Here is an 18,202-nt window from a genome sequence, read left to right on the forward strand (position 1 = left end):
ACCGCATGCCCGAGCTGCCTTCCCCGCCCGAGAAAGCGCTACAAAACGCGGCGGCCTAATGCTTCTCCGTCCGCGACGCCTCATGTTTATTCAGCAGGGAGAAGTGCAGAAGCCGTTTACTCCAGGAGAGGAGCAGGAAGGGTCCGAGCTCGCTCGCTGGTAAGGGGGGTTTTCACCCGAGGAAGTCCCAGATTGAGCATTTCTAGTCCATTCTGTGCCATTTCAGATGCCTGCGATAGCAGATTTGTCTTATTAACTGTTAGGAAGTTTACAAGACCATGTGGCGGTTTCTTCTGCAATCACCGAGCCGGCAACAAATTAATGGGCTTATCTAAAGAAATGCACCACCCAACAAAAACACACTAATAGGCTCTCACTGTCTGGATACCTCTGCAATCCAGCTGCACGGAGGTTAGGGGAGACTAAAAGCCCTGCACATCGACCTCGCACAACGGCTGCTCTTGCTCATCGCCGGCGATGCAGGGACGCTTCTTCAAAATATCACCTCTCCTCCCTCCTCTATTTTCAACCTGTTTCCCTGCATCCCTACAAGGACACAGACTGCGCTCAACATAATGACAGCTTTCTTAGCGATTTTCTGTTCCGCACAGAAACGCCAGAAACCGGCTGTTCACACCCTGCTGTAGAACACCGCTTTTGCTCTTTCGTGGTGCCACAGAAGAGCTGAATGAAAAAGGAGTGCAGTTACAAGCCTGGAGTGCTCTGGCAAGAGGGAACAGAAAACGACCCCGACGCCCCTAACTGAAGTGATTGATCGGCCCAAAACGACAGGCAGCTGCGATCACTCGTGTTGATCGACCGATCGCCTCCTAAACGGAAGAGAGAAAGGCGCCTGCTTTTCAGGTGGCGCTGGCCCCTCCTCCTTCCCGCGGGGGGAAAAAAAAATCGATTCTGCGGAAACCGCCTGCCTGTCCTCGCAGCGCCCGACCCGGGCAGATCCGCGCTCACGGATCCGGACGGGAAAAAAGCCCGGATGTCGGGAAAAAAACGTTGGGAATTTTTAATTCGGCCATCAAAGGTACCATCCATATAATATCAGGAGCCACAGGGGTCAGGGACTTTAATACAACCCAGGGAAGCTATCCGAGTGACAGACCGATTTGGAGCGTGTCCCAGCTCCTTATAACAAGCCCATGGACAGCTCTTCTTGTGAAGGATCTGTTAATTAGCGTAATAACCAATTAACATCCCCAGTCTGAACGGAGGAATAGGCAGATCGTGCATCCCACCTGCCTGCGGAGTTCGGGGGTTCGGCTGGGCAGATACGAACGCCCTCTCCTCCCCGTCCCTCTCTCTGCGCAGCTCCCCGGCGATCCCGCATTCCCAGAGAGGCACTGTTCGCGCACGGCCGGCCTGATCCCTCGGGTCAAAGGTCGCACGGCGCGACATTCCCTAGGTCACAGGTCATAACATCGTGCGACATCTGTACCCCCCCCCCCCAGGTTGAAACACAAACAGCACCCAGACGTTCACGGGCCCGGCTGCTCATCTCATGCAACGGATTCACTTCGGCGGGTACCCCAACATCTGTGACAGGCTTAACCCTTCCTGCGCCCCTCCGTCTTTCAACCCTGCCTCCGCCGTGTGGCGCCAACACTCGTTATGGTTGGTTTGTTTTTTTTAATCGACCACCGCTGGCCTCCTCCATTATTCCCCGAGCAGACACCGCGCGAGCTGCAGGCAACCAGAACGCACAAGAAACCGAACCGTCACGGCCCACTGAGCCCAGAACACAGAACTCTGCTGTGTAGCGGGGGGGGGTGGGCTCGCTGTCAATTTCCCGCTGCATCAGAACTCTTGACGGAAACGGAACCGTCTGTTTTTTGCTCACTCGTTCCAGAGAGCGCTTTGCAATCTCATGCGCGCAGCGAAAGTGCCTCTCCTGGGGGGAGCCCCAGCTCCAGCCAGAGAGTGACCCCGTGCACTGCAGAGCCCAGGCAGCGGAGACCAGCTGCAGCCCACTCTGCCCCCCTCCTCCCGCCGGAGTCGGGGAGACCCCCCTAAAGAACTTTGCCCGCCGGCGGCCCCCGCCAAGCGTGCACACGTCCCCACGGGAGGAAAGGGCGGGGGCTCGTTCTCAGATTAACACCACGTGACGCACGCAGGTCCAGTGATGTTAGTCATTATGCCCCATTTCTTTCACCCGACGCTCAGCGGATCCCGCGGGTCGTCTGCGCCCCTCAGCCCTCAGCTCGACACATCAACTCCACGCCCCCTGTGGAGAATCCGAGCGACCCGGCTCTCGCCTTATTTCCACCGTCAGCCCGGATACGCGCTCTTGTTTGGGAAGCGCTGACTGCAAACAAAAGACCAGCTTTCAACGGTGATTTAACACGCCCCCGCGGCTCAATCTAATCTTGATTAACTGCAGGCAGAATAAAGCCCTGCCTCGAGCCGATACCGGTGGTGCACCGCGCAATGCCGCGCTACCGCTGTCCAGGCCTGGGCTGCGCCGTGCTTGAACTGGCTTGGTTTGGGCCAAAACCCAAGCAGAGGCTACACCCAAGCCCAGCGGGAATCCAGAGCTACAGCTGTCAGAAGAGAGCGAGCAGGCTGTGCGCACGGATTCCCAGGCCAAACCTGTGCAAGCACCCACAGGGTGCTGGTTTCAGTCTCTCCTGTTGCTCTACAGGTGGGTGGCAAAGTCTGCCCTGTCAGAAACAGCTAGATGCAGGCAACCGCGCACTGGGAGCCCAGCTGGCCAATCCTCAGACACACCAGACTGGACTGGAGTCCACTTCGGCGTCCACCCTCCCTCCCTGCTGCTGCTGCGCGCGAGAATACTTCGATTTCATTGCACGAGATGAAACTGGGAGCGCGGATCTCGCACTACGGAAAACACCAGGAGGAAAGGAGCCGTAAACGGACATACAGAATCATTCTTCCTTCTCCACCAGGTCCTCGTAATCAACGGCATCTTCACGTGAGCGTGCCAGAAACCCACAAAGCTGTTCTGCGAGAGCAGTTCGCGCTGGAAGGATTCAGTTAAGTGCTCCAGGGGTGCCAGACTGATCCTCGCACACACCTCTCTGGGAAATGTCTGCTTTCCTCGCTACGCGGGTGCAAAGAGAGAGAAAGGGAGAGGCGGAGGGACATACTCACAGTAGGTCTTCCTGGTCAGCTCCTCCACCACCTCGGGCTTCAGCTTGCTGTTGGACTTCCCCATGGTCAGTCAGCACTCTGCGGCCCGGCCTGGGCGGGCTCGTCCGGACCCCGGCTCGCTCGCTCGCTCGCCTGCCGAGCCCCAGAGCCACCAGGAGCACCGATCCCACTTCCAGGCACGCCGCCGGAGAAATCAAACTCGGGCAACGGCACCGCTACGGACCGGGCCTCCGGGGAAGGCTGTCAGGCTCCTCCGCTGGAAGTTCAGTCTCCCATCGGAAGCCCACGGAGAGGCTGGTTTGCTCCTGCTGACGGCCGGTCCGAACCCCGGCCCCGCCCCGGCCCCTCCAGCACTGAGCTGACCTCTCCGATCTCGGGGTGGGGGTGGGGGTGAGGGGGGGGGGGGGGGGTTCTCGCCTCGGGACGGGAGGTCGGGTGGCTTTCAGATCTCCGGAGTCTCTCCTGCTGCAATCTCAGCGCCCATGTAGCCTTCCCTCCAGTCACTGTGTGGGACTGACTGTGTGCAGTGTTTCTGCAGTTGTCCTTGGTTACCAGACTCCCTCTCTCTCTCTCTCTCTGACTGGCGGCACTCGCTCTCTCGCACTACCCGCCCTCCCTCCTTCTCCTTCTCCCTCCCTCTCTCTCTCTCTCTCTGTGGGCAGTTCTTCACAGAGCTCTCCTCGAGCTCCGCAGCTCAGATAAGAGGAGGGCCAACTCCGGCGCGCTGCCCCTCTCTGCAGGTCCTTACTGGGACAAGAGTAGGATGTTCTCCAACCCGGATCTGCCCTCGGCCCGGGAGGACTCGTCCTGGGGACGCTTCACGACCCCCCCCCGGCGGTGCCGAACGAGGCGGAAGTCTTCCACCCCCTCCACCCGGGGGGCGGAAAAGGGCCAACTCCGGCGCCTGCTTGCTTCGGGAATGCGCGGATCCCAGCGGCGCCCGGCGGAGAGCTGGGGCCACCGGCTTCGTCTCCTGCGCTGGGAGACGCCGAGGGCGCTGGGGGACGCCGAGGGCACGGCCGGCGGGCCGGGGCGGGTCTCTCCGAGCGCTTGCTGTCCGGTGACGGGCGATCGGCGCCTTCCGTTTAAGCGACGACAACAAAAAAGTCCGGCCTGGAGACGCTCAGGGTCTGCCTGCTCGGCTCCGCTGGGTCCGGGCGCGCCCCGCCCTGCGGAAACCAACATCAGAGAGCACGTTACTGGACGCGCTGGTCAGCACAGCTCTGGAGAACCTGCCAGGAGGCGGCTGGACCCATTTTAGGTGCGCTTTTAGGTTTGTTTGTTTTTTGGAAACGATTCCTTCCTCCCTCTCCCCAAAGGAAGAGATCTACCAGGCCTGTGCAGTACAACCCCCTTCTCGTTACCCCTCCTGGCACAACAACACCCCAGGAATGAGGAACTACCACCCCCCCCACCGGTCACCCCCCCGTGAACAAGCCAACAGGAAGACACCAGTCAGCTACCGCGAAGGGAATCTGTCCCACAATGCACCGTGGCCCGTGTGACAGGCCACAGGGCATTGTGGGACAGCGCCCGGCGTGACAATCCTCCAAAGGACACAGAATACTCGTCCATCTGTTCCTACACCCCCACAAGCGCAATTCTCATCACGTTCGCCCCCAAAGGCGAATGGAAAGGGCGGGCCTGGCCGGCTCCGTGGCTGGCAGGAGATAGGGGGTCCTCAGGTAGTGGCCCCGATACCGGCTCGGGAACTCCAGCTGGAGACGCTGAATTCTCCCCGGGCTACGTTTACTCAGCCCGCGCTGAACGTCTGTCTCTTCCCTCTCGAACCCGGCCCCTCCTCGATACCGGATCTCCGCCACAGCAGCCCCCCAAACGACGGGGGCGAGGGGCGGAGCGCGGCGGAAACGACGAGGGTCCGGAGGCGCGGCGACGACCCCGCGCTCGAACAACGAGGGCCCAGCAAGCGAACGCCGCGGACACACGGGCGGTGAAGTTCTCCCCTGCTCCCCTGTCACGCCGGGCAACCGCCAGACAAGCAGAAGACACCGATCCAAGCCTCCTGCTCAGCTCACGATATCAGGCTCAGGGCAGGCCTCTGCTCTTGACCTTCAGGTTCTTGAGATCTCGTTCACGGGGCTTAAAAACAATCTGGCTCCCCCCTCCCTCTCTAACCCTAGAGATCGGCTCGCAGATCCTATTAGTCTTCATCTGCACCAAAACCCTTTTCAGTTTGTTTTTCCCCCCCCAAACTTCTCTGCCAGTGGAAAGGAAAAAAGAAAAGTCTGGCTTTTAAAGCCCTTTTTGACAGGTGGGGACCGATGCAGAGAAAACCTGGAGGAAAAAATTAGATCGCACCGCGGGTACTGGCAAATCATTTCACAAACGCCGAGTTTGTCGGAGATATAAAACAACAGGATCCCCTGTTCTCATTAGACGTCTGAAACACTCCAGTCGGGGGCTCGACCAGAACTCCCTCCCCCCCGTGCCGGCCACGGATCTGAGCACGCCACAGGCGACAGTGGGCTTCCAGTGGACACGACGATTAATTTTTAATTGCATTTGTCTAGCCCTCCACATCCCCGCTGATCCCAAAGTGCTTAACACGTCGATGGGGACCCCCTGGAGCCGTGCCCCCCACCTGCTGATACAGAGCGGCCTGGTGACATGGCAGGTTGCAGGGGTGAGGGAGAGACACTGCTGCATCAGGTGGATTAGGGTCACCTGTGTGGAAGCCAGACTGCTCAAGGCCAGAACTCCAGGGGTAATGGCCTTAATCAGACAAACAGAGCCCTGGGATCTTTAGTCACTATCTTCAGTCACTACAGCACAGTATGACTGCTTAACATGCCGGGGTACTGGGTCAGGGGAAAGAGCACCACCTAGTGGTCCTCCAACACCACACAGCAGCAACCTGGTAATTCACAGAGGTCTCCCATCCCAGGACCAACTAGGGCCGGCCCTGCTGAGCACCTGAGACTGTCCTGATTTATCCTAAACACAGCCTTTGGAAAATGCCAGCAGCCACATTACCCTGCAACTGACCACTGGCAGCCCAGTGAAGCTCAGCAGGTGTGAGCCAGGTAGACCTCCTGGGAAAAACTAAGGTTGCTGCTGGAAAAGGTGTTAGTGGGACCAGTAGGGGGAGCTCGCCCTATGGTCCATGTGGGTCCTAATGCGCCAGTATAGTGACGGGAGCACTATACTGTAAAAAGGGCGCCATCCTTCGGATGAGACGTAAAACCGAGGTCCTGACTCTCTGTGGTCATTGAAAATCCCAGGGTGTTTCTCGAAAAGAGTAGGGGTGTAACCCCGGCGTCCTGGCCAAATTTCCCGTTGGCCCTTACCAATCATGGCCTCCTAATAACCCCCATCTCTGAACTGGCTCCATCACTCTGCTCTCTTCCCCCCTGAGAGCTGGTGTGTGGGGCATCATCCAGGTGGGGCTGCACACTGGTGGCGGTAGTGGGATTCCCCGTTACACGTAAAGCGCTTTGAGTGGAGTGTCCAGAAAAGCGCTATATGAGTGTAAGCAATTATTATTAGTAAATGTCCTCAATGAACTGCCAACAGACTCAGCCAAGCTGAGCTGCCCCAGCGGGGTGTGCAGACTGGAAGAGACACAAGACCTTTCCAGACAGTAGTTGCATGAAGAGCAGCAGCCATTGACCAGCTCTGCACAGGTCAGCGCCTGGACATTGTTCAAGAGCCAGGACTCTCGCCAGGCTGCTGGTCTCTTCACCAGCCCTCCTGCAACGGGGGCACAGAGGGTCCGATCCTGAGGGCACCATCCCAGCCGAGTCTATAGAGGAGGGCTGGCAGGCAGGCAGGCTTTGCCAAGCTCTGCCCATTGCAGTGGAAAGCTGGACATGCAGGAAAGTCTCGGTCATGTCATGGAGGACACGGAGCACGGATCTAAGCTCCGGAAGAGTACGAGAGATATAAAAAGTCCAGTTTCGGGAAAGAGAGGGGACTCACAGGGCTTTTTCTTACTGCCAGGCTGGGTCAGGACCTGTGTGCTCAGGACCAGGTACACCTGTACCCCAAGATCTGTTAAACCGAACACTGAGGTCCTGCAAACTCGACTCATCTGCTATAACAGACTCTGTTCCCTGTCCAAGATGAATAAATCCTTCGGAAACACAGCTCAACACTTATAATAAAGAGGAACAGTACACGACCCCAGGCTGCAGTGCTAACCACTGCGTCAGGTCAATATTCTTCCCCTGAAAGAAAACATTCTGCACTGATAGTGACCAATACACCCTGCATAATGATGAAGCAGCAGTTACTTGCGGCCTCATGAGATCTCAAGACCTACAGACGCTTCCAGCGGGGAGCTGCGTCAGCACGCGTTGGCTGCAAAGGAACAAGCAAAGGTTCATTCCCTGCTGAAAAGAGAACAAAAGAAACACAACGTTTCGTCTTTGGGGCCTTCTTCGGGTGTCACGGAATACACCTTTACTCGTTCCTATTAAGACGTTTCTATTAAATTCTCCTGTCGCATGTAGAGTGTTGTGTCGGGACTGCTGGTCGGCCTTAGCCGACTGGAAGCTAAGAGATGAGGCCTTAAGGACAAGGCGGTGAGGTTAGGACCCGGCGGAGAGCACGACGAGGGCCGAGGTGAGACTCCCCCCCGAGCGAGGACTCACTCCGGCCACGCCAGGGGAGTCCGTCTGGCGTCCCGTATTCCTCTGGCTTTCTGTCCGTGAACCCAGGTGAATACGTCCTGAGCGCCGTCTCACCGTGTTAGAAACGGAAAAGTGTGCGTTTGAGTTTGGGGGTAGTTAACGCGGCACACTTCCCCGAGTCACGCCGCTGGGTGAAGTAGCTTTAAGCCCCGAAAAACCTTCGTCGGTCTCGTTGCCAGTAACTTAAAAACAGGGGAACCACCTCATCCGCGCCGGCGGCGTGGTTTCAAGTAAGACATTCCTTAACGGCCTGAGGGGAAAAATAAAAACTACAACCTGCGCCTCATCTCCTTTTCCGACAGCCGACAGCACCGCGTCGCGTCTGGTGGAAACCGCGGACGGACTGGCGGCGCCAGGAGGCTTCGGGCACTGAGAGAGGACGGACGGACGATTCCACGGACTCGGCCGTTACAGAGCTCGCTACCGACTGCTAAACCGAGGCGCAGTTTCTTGTAAAAAAAAATAAACCGGTTTCAGATGCTGAACAATGAAAATACGTCTTCAGCGCCTTCAGGGTGATGCACGAGTGTCGCCAAGTACAAGCAGGATGTTTCTGATTTTTTTTTTTTTGAGGAGGGGTGTGTGGAAAATTTATATTATTTGTGTGGGAAGAAAGGCCGGCATCAAATAACTCCTTCATGTAAAACAAAAGAGAGTGCAACAGTTAAATCAGCCCGCGTCAGGTTCCACAAGACACTTTGATCATTTAGAAAACCCTTGACATTCAACGTGATTCGGTTACTGCCGAAAGCCATGTGTCTTCACTAGAACTGCCTGGAACAGAAACAGGGGTCAAGCCCCAAATGAGCAAAAAAAAAAACCCACTCACACTTTGTATGTTTTAAAACTAGACATCGAGCTGTTGAACAGCTCTATTCCACAGGACGGTCGTTCAGTGCCGGCGTTTCTAAAGAAAGGAAAGCGATAGGTTTGGGAGGGGACTCGTTTTTAACCCCTTGCAGTCGGTCGTAATAGTCTTTTTCGGTGAAATGCTCGTGAGATTGAAGTCCTTCGCCACCACCCCCAGCAGTGCTGTTTGTGAAATTCAAAGCGCTCGGTCGCAGCCCGAGCGAGCTGTGCTGAAAACCCCCCACAAGCCGCATCATTGCGGACCGCCTGGGGGCCGGCGCTGGACACACAGGCGCGTCTCCTTCAGCCCCCCCAGATGAAATATTCGTGGGCGGCGTAAACAGAGTTGTGGAAATGGGAGTAATTATCCGTGCGTGAATACACACACACACACAAGACACACGTGCCACGGGAGGGAGACTGCTTTCGGGGGGGGGGAGGTTTTATCGGTACAGATTTTTATTATTTGCAGTCAGCCCCGGTCGTTCCAATTAATTGGGGGTGTAATATATATATATATTTCTGATGCAGAAAAATTGATCTCGTTCTAGCGGAATCGGAGCGAAACGTCTGATACAGACCGCCGAGCCGCCTCCTGCCAGCTTCCTGAACTCACCCAGCGCCCAGCTCGCCTCATACAGAGCGACCTGTAGCAAGGCAGGGAGAACCAGCCGCATTTTAGTGCCATTCCGCAAGGAAACTTTCCCCCCCACCCCGAGAAACACTCACCTTTCGCCGCGTCCGCGCACGGAGGGACGAGGGCAACGATGGAAGGAGGAAAATATCCCGGGCTTCGGGGCTGCTTCCGCTGGGTTTCCTTTGTCTGCGCCCGGGGAGGTTGGCGAAGTGGGTCCGCACCAGCGCTTCCCAGCCTCCGCGACCGCCGATCCCTCCTCGTCTCCGCTGCCAGCTGCCAGCGAGCCTCAGGCGGAGCGCCGTCCTGACATCAGACGCTCCCGCCGCTGCCGGCCGGGGACGGGCTGGGAGTTAACCCCTCCCGGCCCGGCGCCCAGCCGTGCGCCCCTAACGAGCGCGGACAGCCCGGCTGGGAGAGGCGAGTGGGAGCGCTCGTTTCCCCAAGGCGAGTAACTTACTCGCCTTAGTTCTGGGGGTGGGCGACGAGACGATGTAACGCGTGGATACCTCAGCAATAACGCAGCGGGTGTTTTCTGCGTTTTGAGATCAAGAAAACTTGCCTTCGTGGGCATTGTTGACACACCTGGACCTGTATGTAGTGGGGGGGGGAGGCGGTATCGGATGCCTTAGAAATGTCAGATGGCGGTCAAGCGGATCGAGAGCCCGGGAGGAACAGGGGTCCCCGGGCCGGGAGTATAGTTCTCCGACGCGCAGCAGTATTCATCGCCACAGGAGCCCGAACCTATTAGGTTAATGGGTCACTGAGACATGACGGCGGCATCACGTACTCTGTTATCCAGGGTTGTCAGGCTCCAGTGTTTTTTTTTAATAAAAAGTGTATTATTCGTGTTTTTTCTTTCACTTAATCCCCCCAACGCCCGTTGGCGTAGTGTGTGTGTGTGGAGGGAGGGTGTCTTCCCCACAGCGCACTGAAGTCTTTCTTTTCTTCAGTGGCGCACACAAAGCCGATATTAAAACCCCGCTCATTGTTCGCTCTGTGAACGCAAGCAGCGCTCCCGACATAAAAACAGGGCTGATGGAAGGAAAAAAAAAAGATTTTTTTTTTTCTGAACCGATTTCGCGCAGGAAGGCTTTTGAGTTGTTCTGCGCGTCAGCGTGCCATTTTCAAGAGCCGCCCACACGCAGTATTCCCGTAAAGAGGACCCCAAAAATATCCCGGGGTTTGACAGCCTATTATTTTCAGAATGTAGGCGGGTGGGGGGGGGGAGAAGGGACCCCCGTTAAACCCAGCTTAAAATTAAAACGGGCTAATTAAGCTGCACAAACAGGAGGTGTATTAGCCGCACAGATGGGCCCTGATGAAAAGGAACTGAACCACACGGCAGAGATACTGCTCGGAGAAACACCAGCTGGGGACGGTCGCCAGCGTCTTTTTATTTGCTGAGCTGCCAGGACTTTCCGACATTCCCTCACTAAATCACTGTGTTTTATGGAGCAAGTCACGCTCTTCCTAAACGCCGGATTTACCGCTCAGAACCCCGACAGCCGGCGAGGGCGGGAGATCGATGGCCGACAGCAGAGTCACGTGACGGGGCGCCATTTTGTTTTGTTTTTTTTGGGGGGGAGGGCTCGGGCCCGAACGCCCCATGGCCTTAGGTGGGGCTGTTGCGACTCGGGCGCTGTCCATGAGCTGCCTGCCGAAGGTCTTGATGATGTCGCGCAGGGAGCAGGGTTGTCGACTCACTCACGCGTGACATCAAGGGGGCCACAAAGAGTGAAGAGCCTCATGCGGCTGCCCGGACCATCGGGTACCAAACGTCAGGACCCCGTAGCGCCCAGCCCCCTCCGTACCGCCGTCTTGAGCGCCCTGTACAATCTGCACGGGCCCCTCCGACACACAACGCTCAGCCCAGAACCGCGCGGCCAGGCGAGCGCATCGCGGCCGAGGAAGAGGAGGCTGAGCAGGAGCTGCTGTCTGCAGTCATTAAAACCAGCTCGGGGGGGGATTAAGCAGGCACCCCAGTTGGGGGGGACTGGGGGGGATGTGCCCAGCTCCGTCCCCCTTGCGGATTTCGATCCCGGACACCTCCGGGTCCAGAGACGCGACACACCCGGAACCCCGGGCGCAGGAGGACCCCCAATGTCAGCCAGGATGGCGCGCGGGTGACGTCGCCCCCAGCCCACCGCAGGCCCGAGCTCCCAGCTGCGCACACCTGTCGCCCGCCGTCTGCCAGCTCAACTCATCGCTCCTGTGCTGCCGATCCCCATCCCTGCCTCAGGCTGGCTCCGACGGTAATGGCTTGTTAAAAATAGAACTCCCCAACTCGCAGGACCAGCTTTTCAGAGCCGTCTTCTTCCTCCGGCGGAAACGTTCCCCCCCCCCCTGCCCGTTTCCTCTCTCCCAAGGTAGAGCACGGCTGAAGCGACACGCAAAACATTCATTCACAGCTGCGACGTCTCGGACCTGCCCTGCCCTGGTGTTAAGCTCACCGATCCGCCACTGAACATACCACTGAACAAAAACGGCAGCCATTTTTCCCTTGGTGGCAGCCAGCCGCAGACTCTTTCACTGGGAACAGCCACAAGAGTCTCCTGACTCCCTGGAATTGGACACGGGGACCTCGGTCGCCAATGAACGTCTGTACCCCTGGAGAGACACCCCCCCATGGAAAACCACGACCAAGCAAGCCCTGATTTATGGTGGTCGACTCTCCTGAGGACTCGGCCATTTGTATCTAGGCAGGTCTTGCCAAGGATAGATATGCAAAACATCACTGCCATGTGCATCTGCAGTATCGCACAGGAATACCCAATCGTGGCCCAGGAGGACCGGTGCGTCTGCAGCTCTTCTGTCCAAATCGGCTCGTTTTTTATTATCTCAACCAGACTCATTTAGCCATGTCTCCCAGGACCTTGGGTGCTGGAGTCTCAGAATTTAAGAGAGGTGTGGCCCCTCCCGGACTCAGGAATGAGTGGCGTTGCTGTAGCGCAGGGGGGGGGGATCCAGATATAAACCCAGGGCCTGCCTTAATTTAAGGGGGTGCCCAGAATCGAGGAGAGTCAGGATCCCTGGATCACTCACCTGCACATACAGCCAGGCGTCTTCAGGACCTGGGGTCATCCTGGGGTCAGAGGTCACCTTCCGTCTTTGGATCACTGGCAGCCATGAGCACGGGGCGAGGTCTGGGTACATGGTCACCTGACCAGGCTGAGGGTAGGGTACCGAGGGTAGTGCCCATACAGGATCTGCCCCCTGGCAGGGTGCTGCACCTGCATCTCTGGTGAGATTGGGCAGGGAAGAAAGATCCTTCTGGGTGTTTCTGCAGCATATTTTTCCTACTGGCCAAAACAGAGAGAATTAGAACAGGGCCCCCTTTGAGACAAGAGAGACGCAGACAAACCAAGGCCGGGCAAATGAAATCAATCAATTGATCAATTAATCAGTTTGCATTTTTAAAGAGACGCCCTTTCTTGCCCTTCGAATCGTCGTCATGGTTATCCGCACAGGGGTCAGAGACACAGGCTCGTCACCCATCACTGCTTCGGAGAGAGAAGGTCTCTCCAGTTCTCGAACGCGGGGGGACCGAGACGCACTGGGGCCCGACCTGCCAGGAACAAGAACTAAAATGATAGGACGGAACAGGAGGGAGCAGACAAACGGAGCTCCCGTTCCTGTTCCCATTTCTGGGGTGCAGCACCTGCGTTGGGGGAACCTGTTCGTGCCGACAGGCAGGCAGGTCACATCTCCGACAGCCCCTCTAAAACACCCCGCCCCGCTAGACCCTTGCTGAAGAGAAGCCCCTGCAGGTGTCCCACACAGCTTCCTGCCTGCCGTTAATTACTCCCTGGACATTCTTGGTCTCCTTCTAATGGTGCTCGTTAATAAAGTCATCGTAAAGGAGGGGGATGGGGGGGGGGGGGAGACAAATGGACTTGTCAGCAGAATGTCTTAGAATACCACCGCTCCTGCTCATTTAGAGATGTAATAAGATTTTTTTTTTTGTAAAAAAAAAAAAGATTTATTTTGTCTCTGGCACCTGCTGCTGCTGCTGCTGCTCAAACCGAGCCCCCCCGGCGGTTCTGCGCCGCAGCGCTCCTCCGGCGAGCCCCCGCCAGCGTTGCGCCCCCCCCCCCCGCACCCTGTGGGCCAGGGACCCAGCCGGGACGGCGGCGGTGAGCGCGATCCGCCCTCGGACAGGGACATCGGCAGCGCGGGAGTTCACTGCAAGGGTTCTGGGTGAGGGATGACTTCATCGTTGCAGCGCGAGAGCGATATCGAATTTCTTCCGTACTGCAGGCTGCGACGGGTGGGGGGGGGGGTTTGAGAGCAAGATGTTTCGTGGGGGGGGGGGTGTTGGAGACACGGTGTCGGTCATTAAGCGGAGACATGTTTTGTGTGGGGAGCTACCTGGAGCGCATCCCCTCGCTAAGAGACGTGACGGACAGCACAGCTCCACATCATCCGAGCGCCGGGAAAGGAGGTGGCGGGGGGGGGGGTTGTACAGAGGATGGGATGCTTCAGAGCTGGGGAGGGGAGGGGGTATTTGTATGCAAGTCAGGAACCTACTCCTCTTGTGTCCTGTCGTCTGATTCAGGCTTGCACACTGACCGCATTCCAAATGCTCTGCCCTGCAAGAAGTGGGGAAAAAAAAAGACACCTGCACAGCCTCTCTGAAGGCATGATCTTGAATGGTGCATTCACAACATCACTTATGTTTAAAACCTATGTTCATCTTTAGCAATTATCCGATATAAATCCAGTTTATAAGCACTTGCTATACTGAAGCGTCTTCAGGACATTGTCTTATCTTTAAGCGTGCCGATGTCTTACTCAAAGGCAAATACTGTTTATAATATTATTACTATTATATTAATTGCTTTATTTTTAATGCATATGAATTTAAATTTATATTGCTTAATTATTCATAATCATTTATTTAGCGCTTTTCTGGACACTCCACTCAAAGTGCTTTACAGGTAACGGGACATCCCACTTCCGCCACCAATGTGCAGCCCCACCTGGATGATGCGACAGCAGCCATAGTGCGCCAGTACGCTACTGTCTGGCACCTGTGGGAAAGTGGAAAATCTGTACATAAAGGGAAACGGATGCTTAGCTGCAAAACTTGCTGCATGAGAAACCGTTTTAATTAAGTTCCTGTTTAGCTCAGCTAAGCACAGTAAGAAAGGGCTTTGCATGGAGCCTAAAGGCACGTGTTTAATTATGAAACTCAACTGTGCTTGGCACACATCTCAGAATACGTATTTGTGGCCTTCAGCTACTTTGTTGTTGCAATTTGTTTTCTATCGTTGGATACGGTAACCGAATGTATCAATATTTATACGGCGTTCTTGTTCTGAATGTAAGAAAAGAGCCTTGCGTGTGCTACCATCTGAATGCTAGTCATGTCAGTCAAGATTGGTTCGATTGACTTGACAAAAGAGCAAAACGACACTCGGGAGACATGTTATTGGGCCATGGAGCAAATATAAGCAGATCTGTGTGCTCAGGATTTAGTTTGAAGTCGATTCTCAGTACCTAGCTAAACAATCGAGGGTGGTCTGAATGCACGTTCATGCTCACAGATGCTGTGCAAAGCACGCACTATGCAAGGAGCCTGCTGACCTTCGACCTTTCAACCTTTATGACTACTAATGAGCAGACAAGAACAACATGTCACACAGCAGCCTAACTACTGAGAGGACAGGCCTGCTGCCCGGGGTGCAGACCTCATCTGAACTCATCCTTTTTTACTTCTGGATTCTAGAATCCAGCCTGACTGATACACAGCAGCAAACAGCAAGTACAGCCAAAAGTTAATTCATTTAATCTGAATGAGGTGGAACACAACATAACTGCTTATTCAATTCAAGGTCATAGTGACCCAGAGTCTATCCCAAGGAGCAGCAGGTGCAAGGAGGGATACACACTAGATAGGACACAAGTCCATAGCTAGGAACACACACCAGGGCCAATTTTGCAGAAGCTAATTACCCTACCAGCTCGTCTTTGGACTGTGGGAGGACATACAAACTCCATGCAGACAGCACCCCAGGAATTGAACCCAGGACCCCAGCGCTGAGGCAGCAATACTCACCACTGTGCCGCTGTGCCACTCCATCAATAAAATAGTTTGATAAAGAACAAACTCTGCACAACAACGTCAAAATGCCTGAACCCCCCCACCCCCCCCACACACACACACACAAAATCTGAAATGCTTAAATACCGTTTGGGATTGTTAACGCTGAGCAGTCATCTGTCAAACCACCATCGGCAAAGTAACAAACTTGAACAAAAAGAGTCTTCACAATTAACACGTGGCAGCTCTGAAGTTTATTTCTCTTATCTAAAGTTAGCATTTTAAAAATATCACAGTTCTACGCTGCAAACGGTTCACTCTTGGGAAATTTTTGAAGCATGAAGAACACAGCAAATTATTAAATTAGTCTTTCGAGTTTCAAGTTTCTCACCCCCCGCCCGCCCCCTACAGTGTGGGTGAAATGGAGCTCCAGGACGAGTATATTTCAAAGCTGTGCTCAGCCATCCTGCAGTGGGGGGGGGGCGGCTGAGCCCTCTGCTCCAGCCCAGGACCTGGCGGACTGGACACCAGGAGGCAGGGAGGACAGAGCCAGAGAGAAACTGGAACGAGCCAACTGCGTTAGCAGAAGAGCCAGCAGTGTTGGCCGTCTGCTGAGATGCTTCCACTCTATCTCAAGCCGGCCACGGAGCAAAACTGTCAAAAACATCAGGGGGGCGGGGGAGTGGGCAGGCTTTTCCCCACAGAAAATCCCGCCCAGAGAAACACTCGTCTCCCCGCTGCCCAAACTTCGGCAGCTATTTACACTGTAAATCTGGACAACAACAACAAAAAAAAAAAGAAAACTCTCGAGTTTTTAATAAATATGCTTCCACAACACTCCCGTCATTGGCATGTCAGTGCGCGCTGGGAGGTCCACAGCCGAGACCGGTCCGAACCGTTGTCGCGTTTCACTGGGGGGTGTTTCCTGATGAACGATGCATTGTTGCAGCGTGCACAGACGTCCACACTTTTAAGAGAGTTGACTCAAACCGACTGCGGTAAAGAATTTGTACCTGACTGATGTGGCAAAAGAAGGACAGGAATCTGATTATGCAGCGCCTTCAAGCAGAGGAGCGATCTTTCCAAACTGCCTCCCGACTGACGGCTACGTCGCTGCAGTGCTTATCCGGTCCCCTGAGCTGTCCCTTGAACACTGCGCTAACGTGCAATTCGCTGCAAAGCCTCTGGTGGTTTTCGCACCCTGAGGCAGCATGCCACTTCCACCACCACAGCGGGATTCTGGAGTGCCACGCTGCAGTTCTTGGGGAAGAAGGTCCCCTGGCTCCAGTCCTGTCGCCACACCCAGACGGGTGTTCGGTCTCGCTGAGGTGGTGCGCTGGCGGTCTGGCCGGTTTCCCAGCTCTCCTGCGTGGGGCCAATCCCGAAAGACCCGGGAAGAAAGACAACCGGCTGATGGGAGTGACTGTTGTGGGTCTGCAGGTCGGCCATTTTTCGGCATCGCCCAGCAGCGGGAGAGAGCTGGGAGCGATTCCTGAACGGCTGGTCCTCAAGAACCACGGGGGGGCACATCTCCTTTCAAAACGAGCTAATTGTGACTCAAGCCCACCCCCAGTTTCCCAAGCCTTTTGTAGCAGAAGGGGTTATTGAGAATCAGAAAAGCTTCAGGACTGGAAATGGCAACATTAAACAGTAGTGACCACCAGGAACCCCTGAGAAAAACCTGGGGCAAAAAAGCTGAATTAGAACTACGACACACTTCTGAGCAGGCTGTCCTGCTGGAGACAGAAGCAGGAGACCTGGGGGACCCGCACTGAGAGACCACTGGGTTTGAGAGCGAGTCTTCCCGACAGCAGGTGGACTGTCCGCCCGGGTGGGCACGGAGGCCTTTGGAAAGACACGCCTATCCAGCAAACCGGGCGCAAGTTCAACTCCGCCTAGAGCTCTGGACACCCCACAGCTTGTGCCGACATCAACAACAACAACATAAAGAAAGGATCCCGCAGAAAGAGAAAGAGCTGCAGACGATTTCCAGTCATTGCAATGAATACCTTCGAGCATAAAAAGGAAAAGAAAAATTCCAATGAGCAGAGTCGGCATTAACTTCGGAGGAAACAAAGTGCAGATCGACGGCTGACAGGTTTAGGGCCGAATCCCTGGGGTCCCAAGCAGCCGGCAGGGAAGCCAAGTCCAATGTCCAGGGGGCCGTGACAGCCGTGTCCGAATGTCCTGCTTGTCCCCCCACCCCCACGTCTCAGAACACCTGGGGTCAGAAGCCCCCCGCCCCCCCCCTCCCCTCCCGTCCAGCTCCAGGAACTTGGCCGAAGTCCGAAGAGGGAGCCGCCCATCAGACCTGCCGCTGGGGGTGGGCTGACGTCTCTCTCGTCACGCCAGGCTCTCCCGCCCCCCCCGCGTCTCTGAGGGCCCGTTCGACACCTTCTTCACCTTCTTCACCCCCTCCGTCACCCCCGTCGTCGTGGTCACGCTAGGGGGAAGAGAGGAGAGGAGCATTAGCCACGAGCACGCGCTGCAGCGGCGGCGGCGCCACCTGGTGGCAGAAAGAAAGGACAGACGCCCAGCCGGAGGGGCTTCAGTTGTACCCCGAAGGGACCCTTCACACCCCTGAGCAAGGAGCTTCACTCAGATCGACGTGTCAAAAACACTCCTTCTGGACACCCCACTCAAACCACTGTAAAGGCCATGGGGGATCCCACTACCACCACCAGGGTGCAGCCCCACCTGGATGATGCGCCAGTCCGCTCCCCCCACACCAGCTCTCAGTGGGGAGGAGAGCAGAGTGATGGAGCCAGTTCAGAGAGGGGGGTTATTAGGAGGCCATGATGGGTAAAGACCAGGGGGAAATTTGGCCAGGACACAGGGGGTAACACCCCTAACACTTTTCGAGAAACGCCCTGGGATTTTTAAAGACCACAGAGAGTC

At 55.9% G+C, this 18,202-nt stretch overlaps 2 protein-coding genes across 7 annotated transcripts in view; both read right to left on the reverse strand.

The window, feature by feature from the left end:
* Positions 1-12,524, reverse strand: part of ncs1a (neuronal calcium sensor 1a) — a 33,916-nt gene extending 21,392 nt beyond the window's left edge. For 2 of the 4 annotated variants that reach the window (XM_069183421.1, XM_069183418.1), the window contains exons 1-2: positions 9,354-9,444; positions 3,124-4,292 (exon numbers count right to left, since the gene is read on the reverse strand). In XM_069183421.1, the coding sequence (XP_069039522.1) occupies positions 3,124-3,187 (64 nt within the window). In that variant the 5' untranslated portion in view covers positions 3,188-4,292; positions 9,354-9,444. Of the gene's footprint in view, positions 1-3,123; positions 4,293-8,604; positions 8,683-9,353; positions 9,445-12,303 lie in introns of those variants that run through there. The other 2 variants (XM_069183419.1, XM_069183420.1) reach the window with 2 other exon arrangements.
* A 3,015-nt stretch (positions 12,525-15,539) lies between these two features.
* gpr107 (G protein-coupled receptor 107) overlaps positions 15,540-18,202 on the reverse strand; it is a 31,666-nt gene continuing 29,003 nt past the window's right edge. For all 3 annotated transcript variants that reach the window (XM_069183197.1, XM_069183196.1, XM_069183195.1), the window contains exon 18: positions 15,540-17,747. In XM_069183197.1, coding sequence (XP_069039298.1) covers positions 17,648-17,747 — 100 coding nt within the window. In that variant the 3' untranslated portion in view covers positions 15,540-17,647. The remainder of the gene's footprint in view (positions 17,748-18,202) is intronic.

This window comes from Lepisosteus oculatus, chromosome 24 (genome assembly GCF_040954835.1).
Source record: "Lepisosteus oculatus isolate fLepOcu1 chromosome 24, fLepOcu1.hap2, whole genome shotgun sequence".
NCBI classification, from domain to species: Eukaryota; Metazoa; Chordata; class Actinopteri; order Semionotiformes; family Lepisosteidae; genus Lepisosteus; species Lepisosteus oculatus.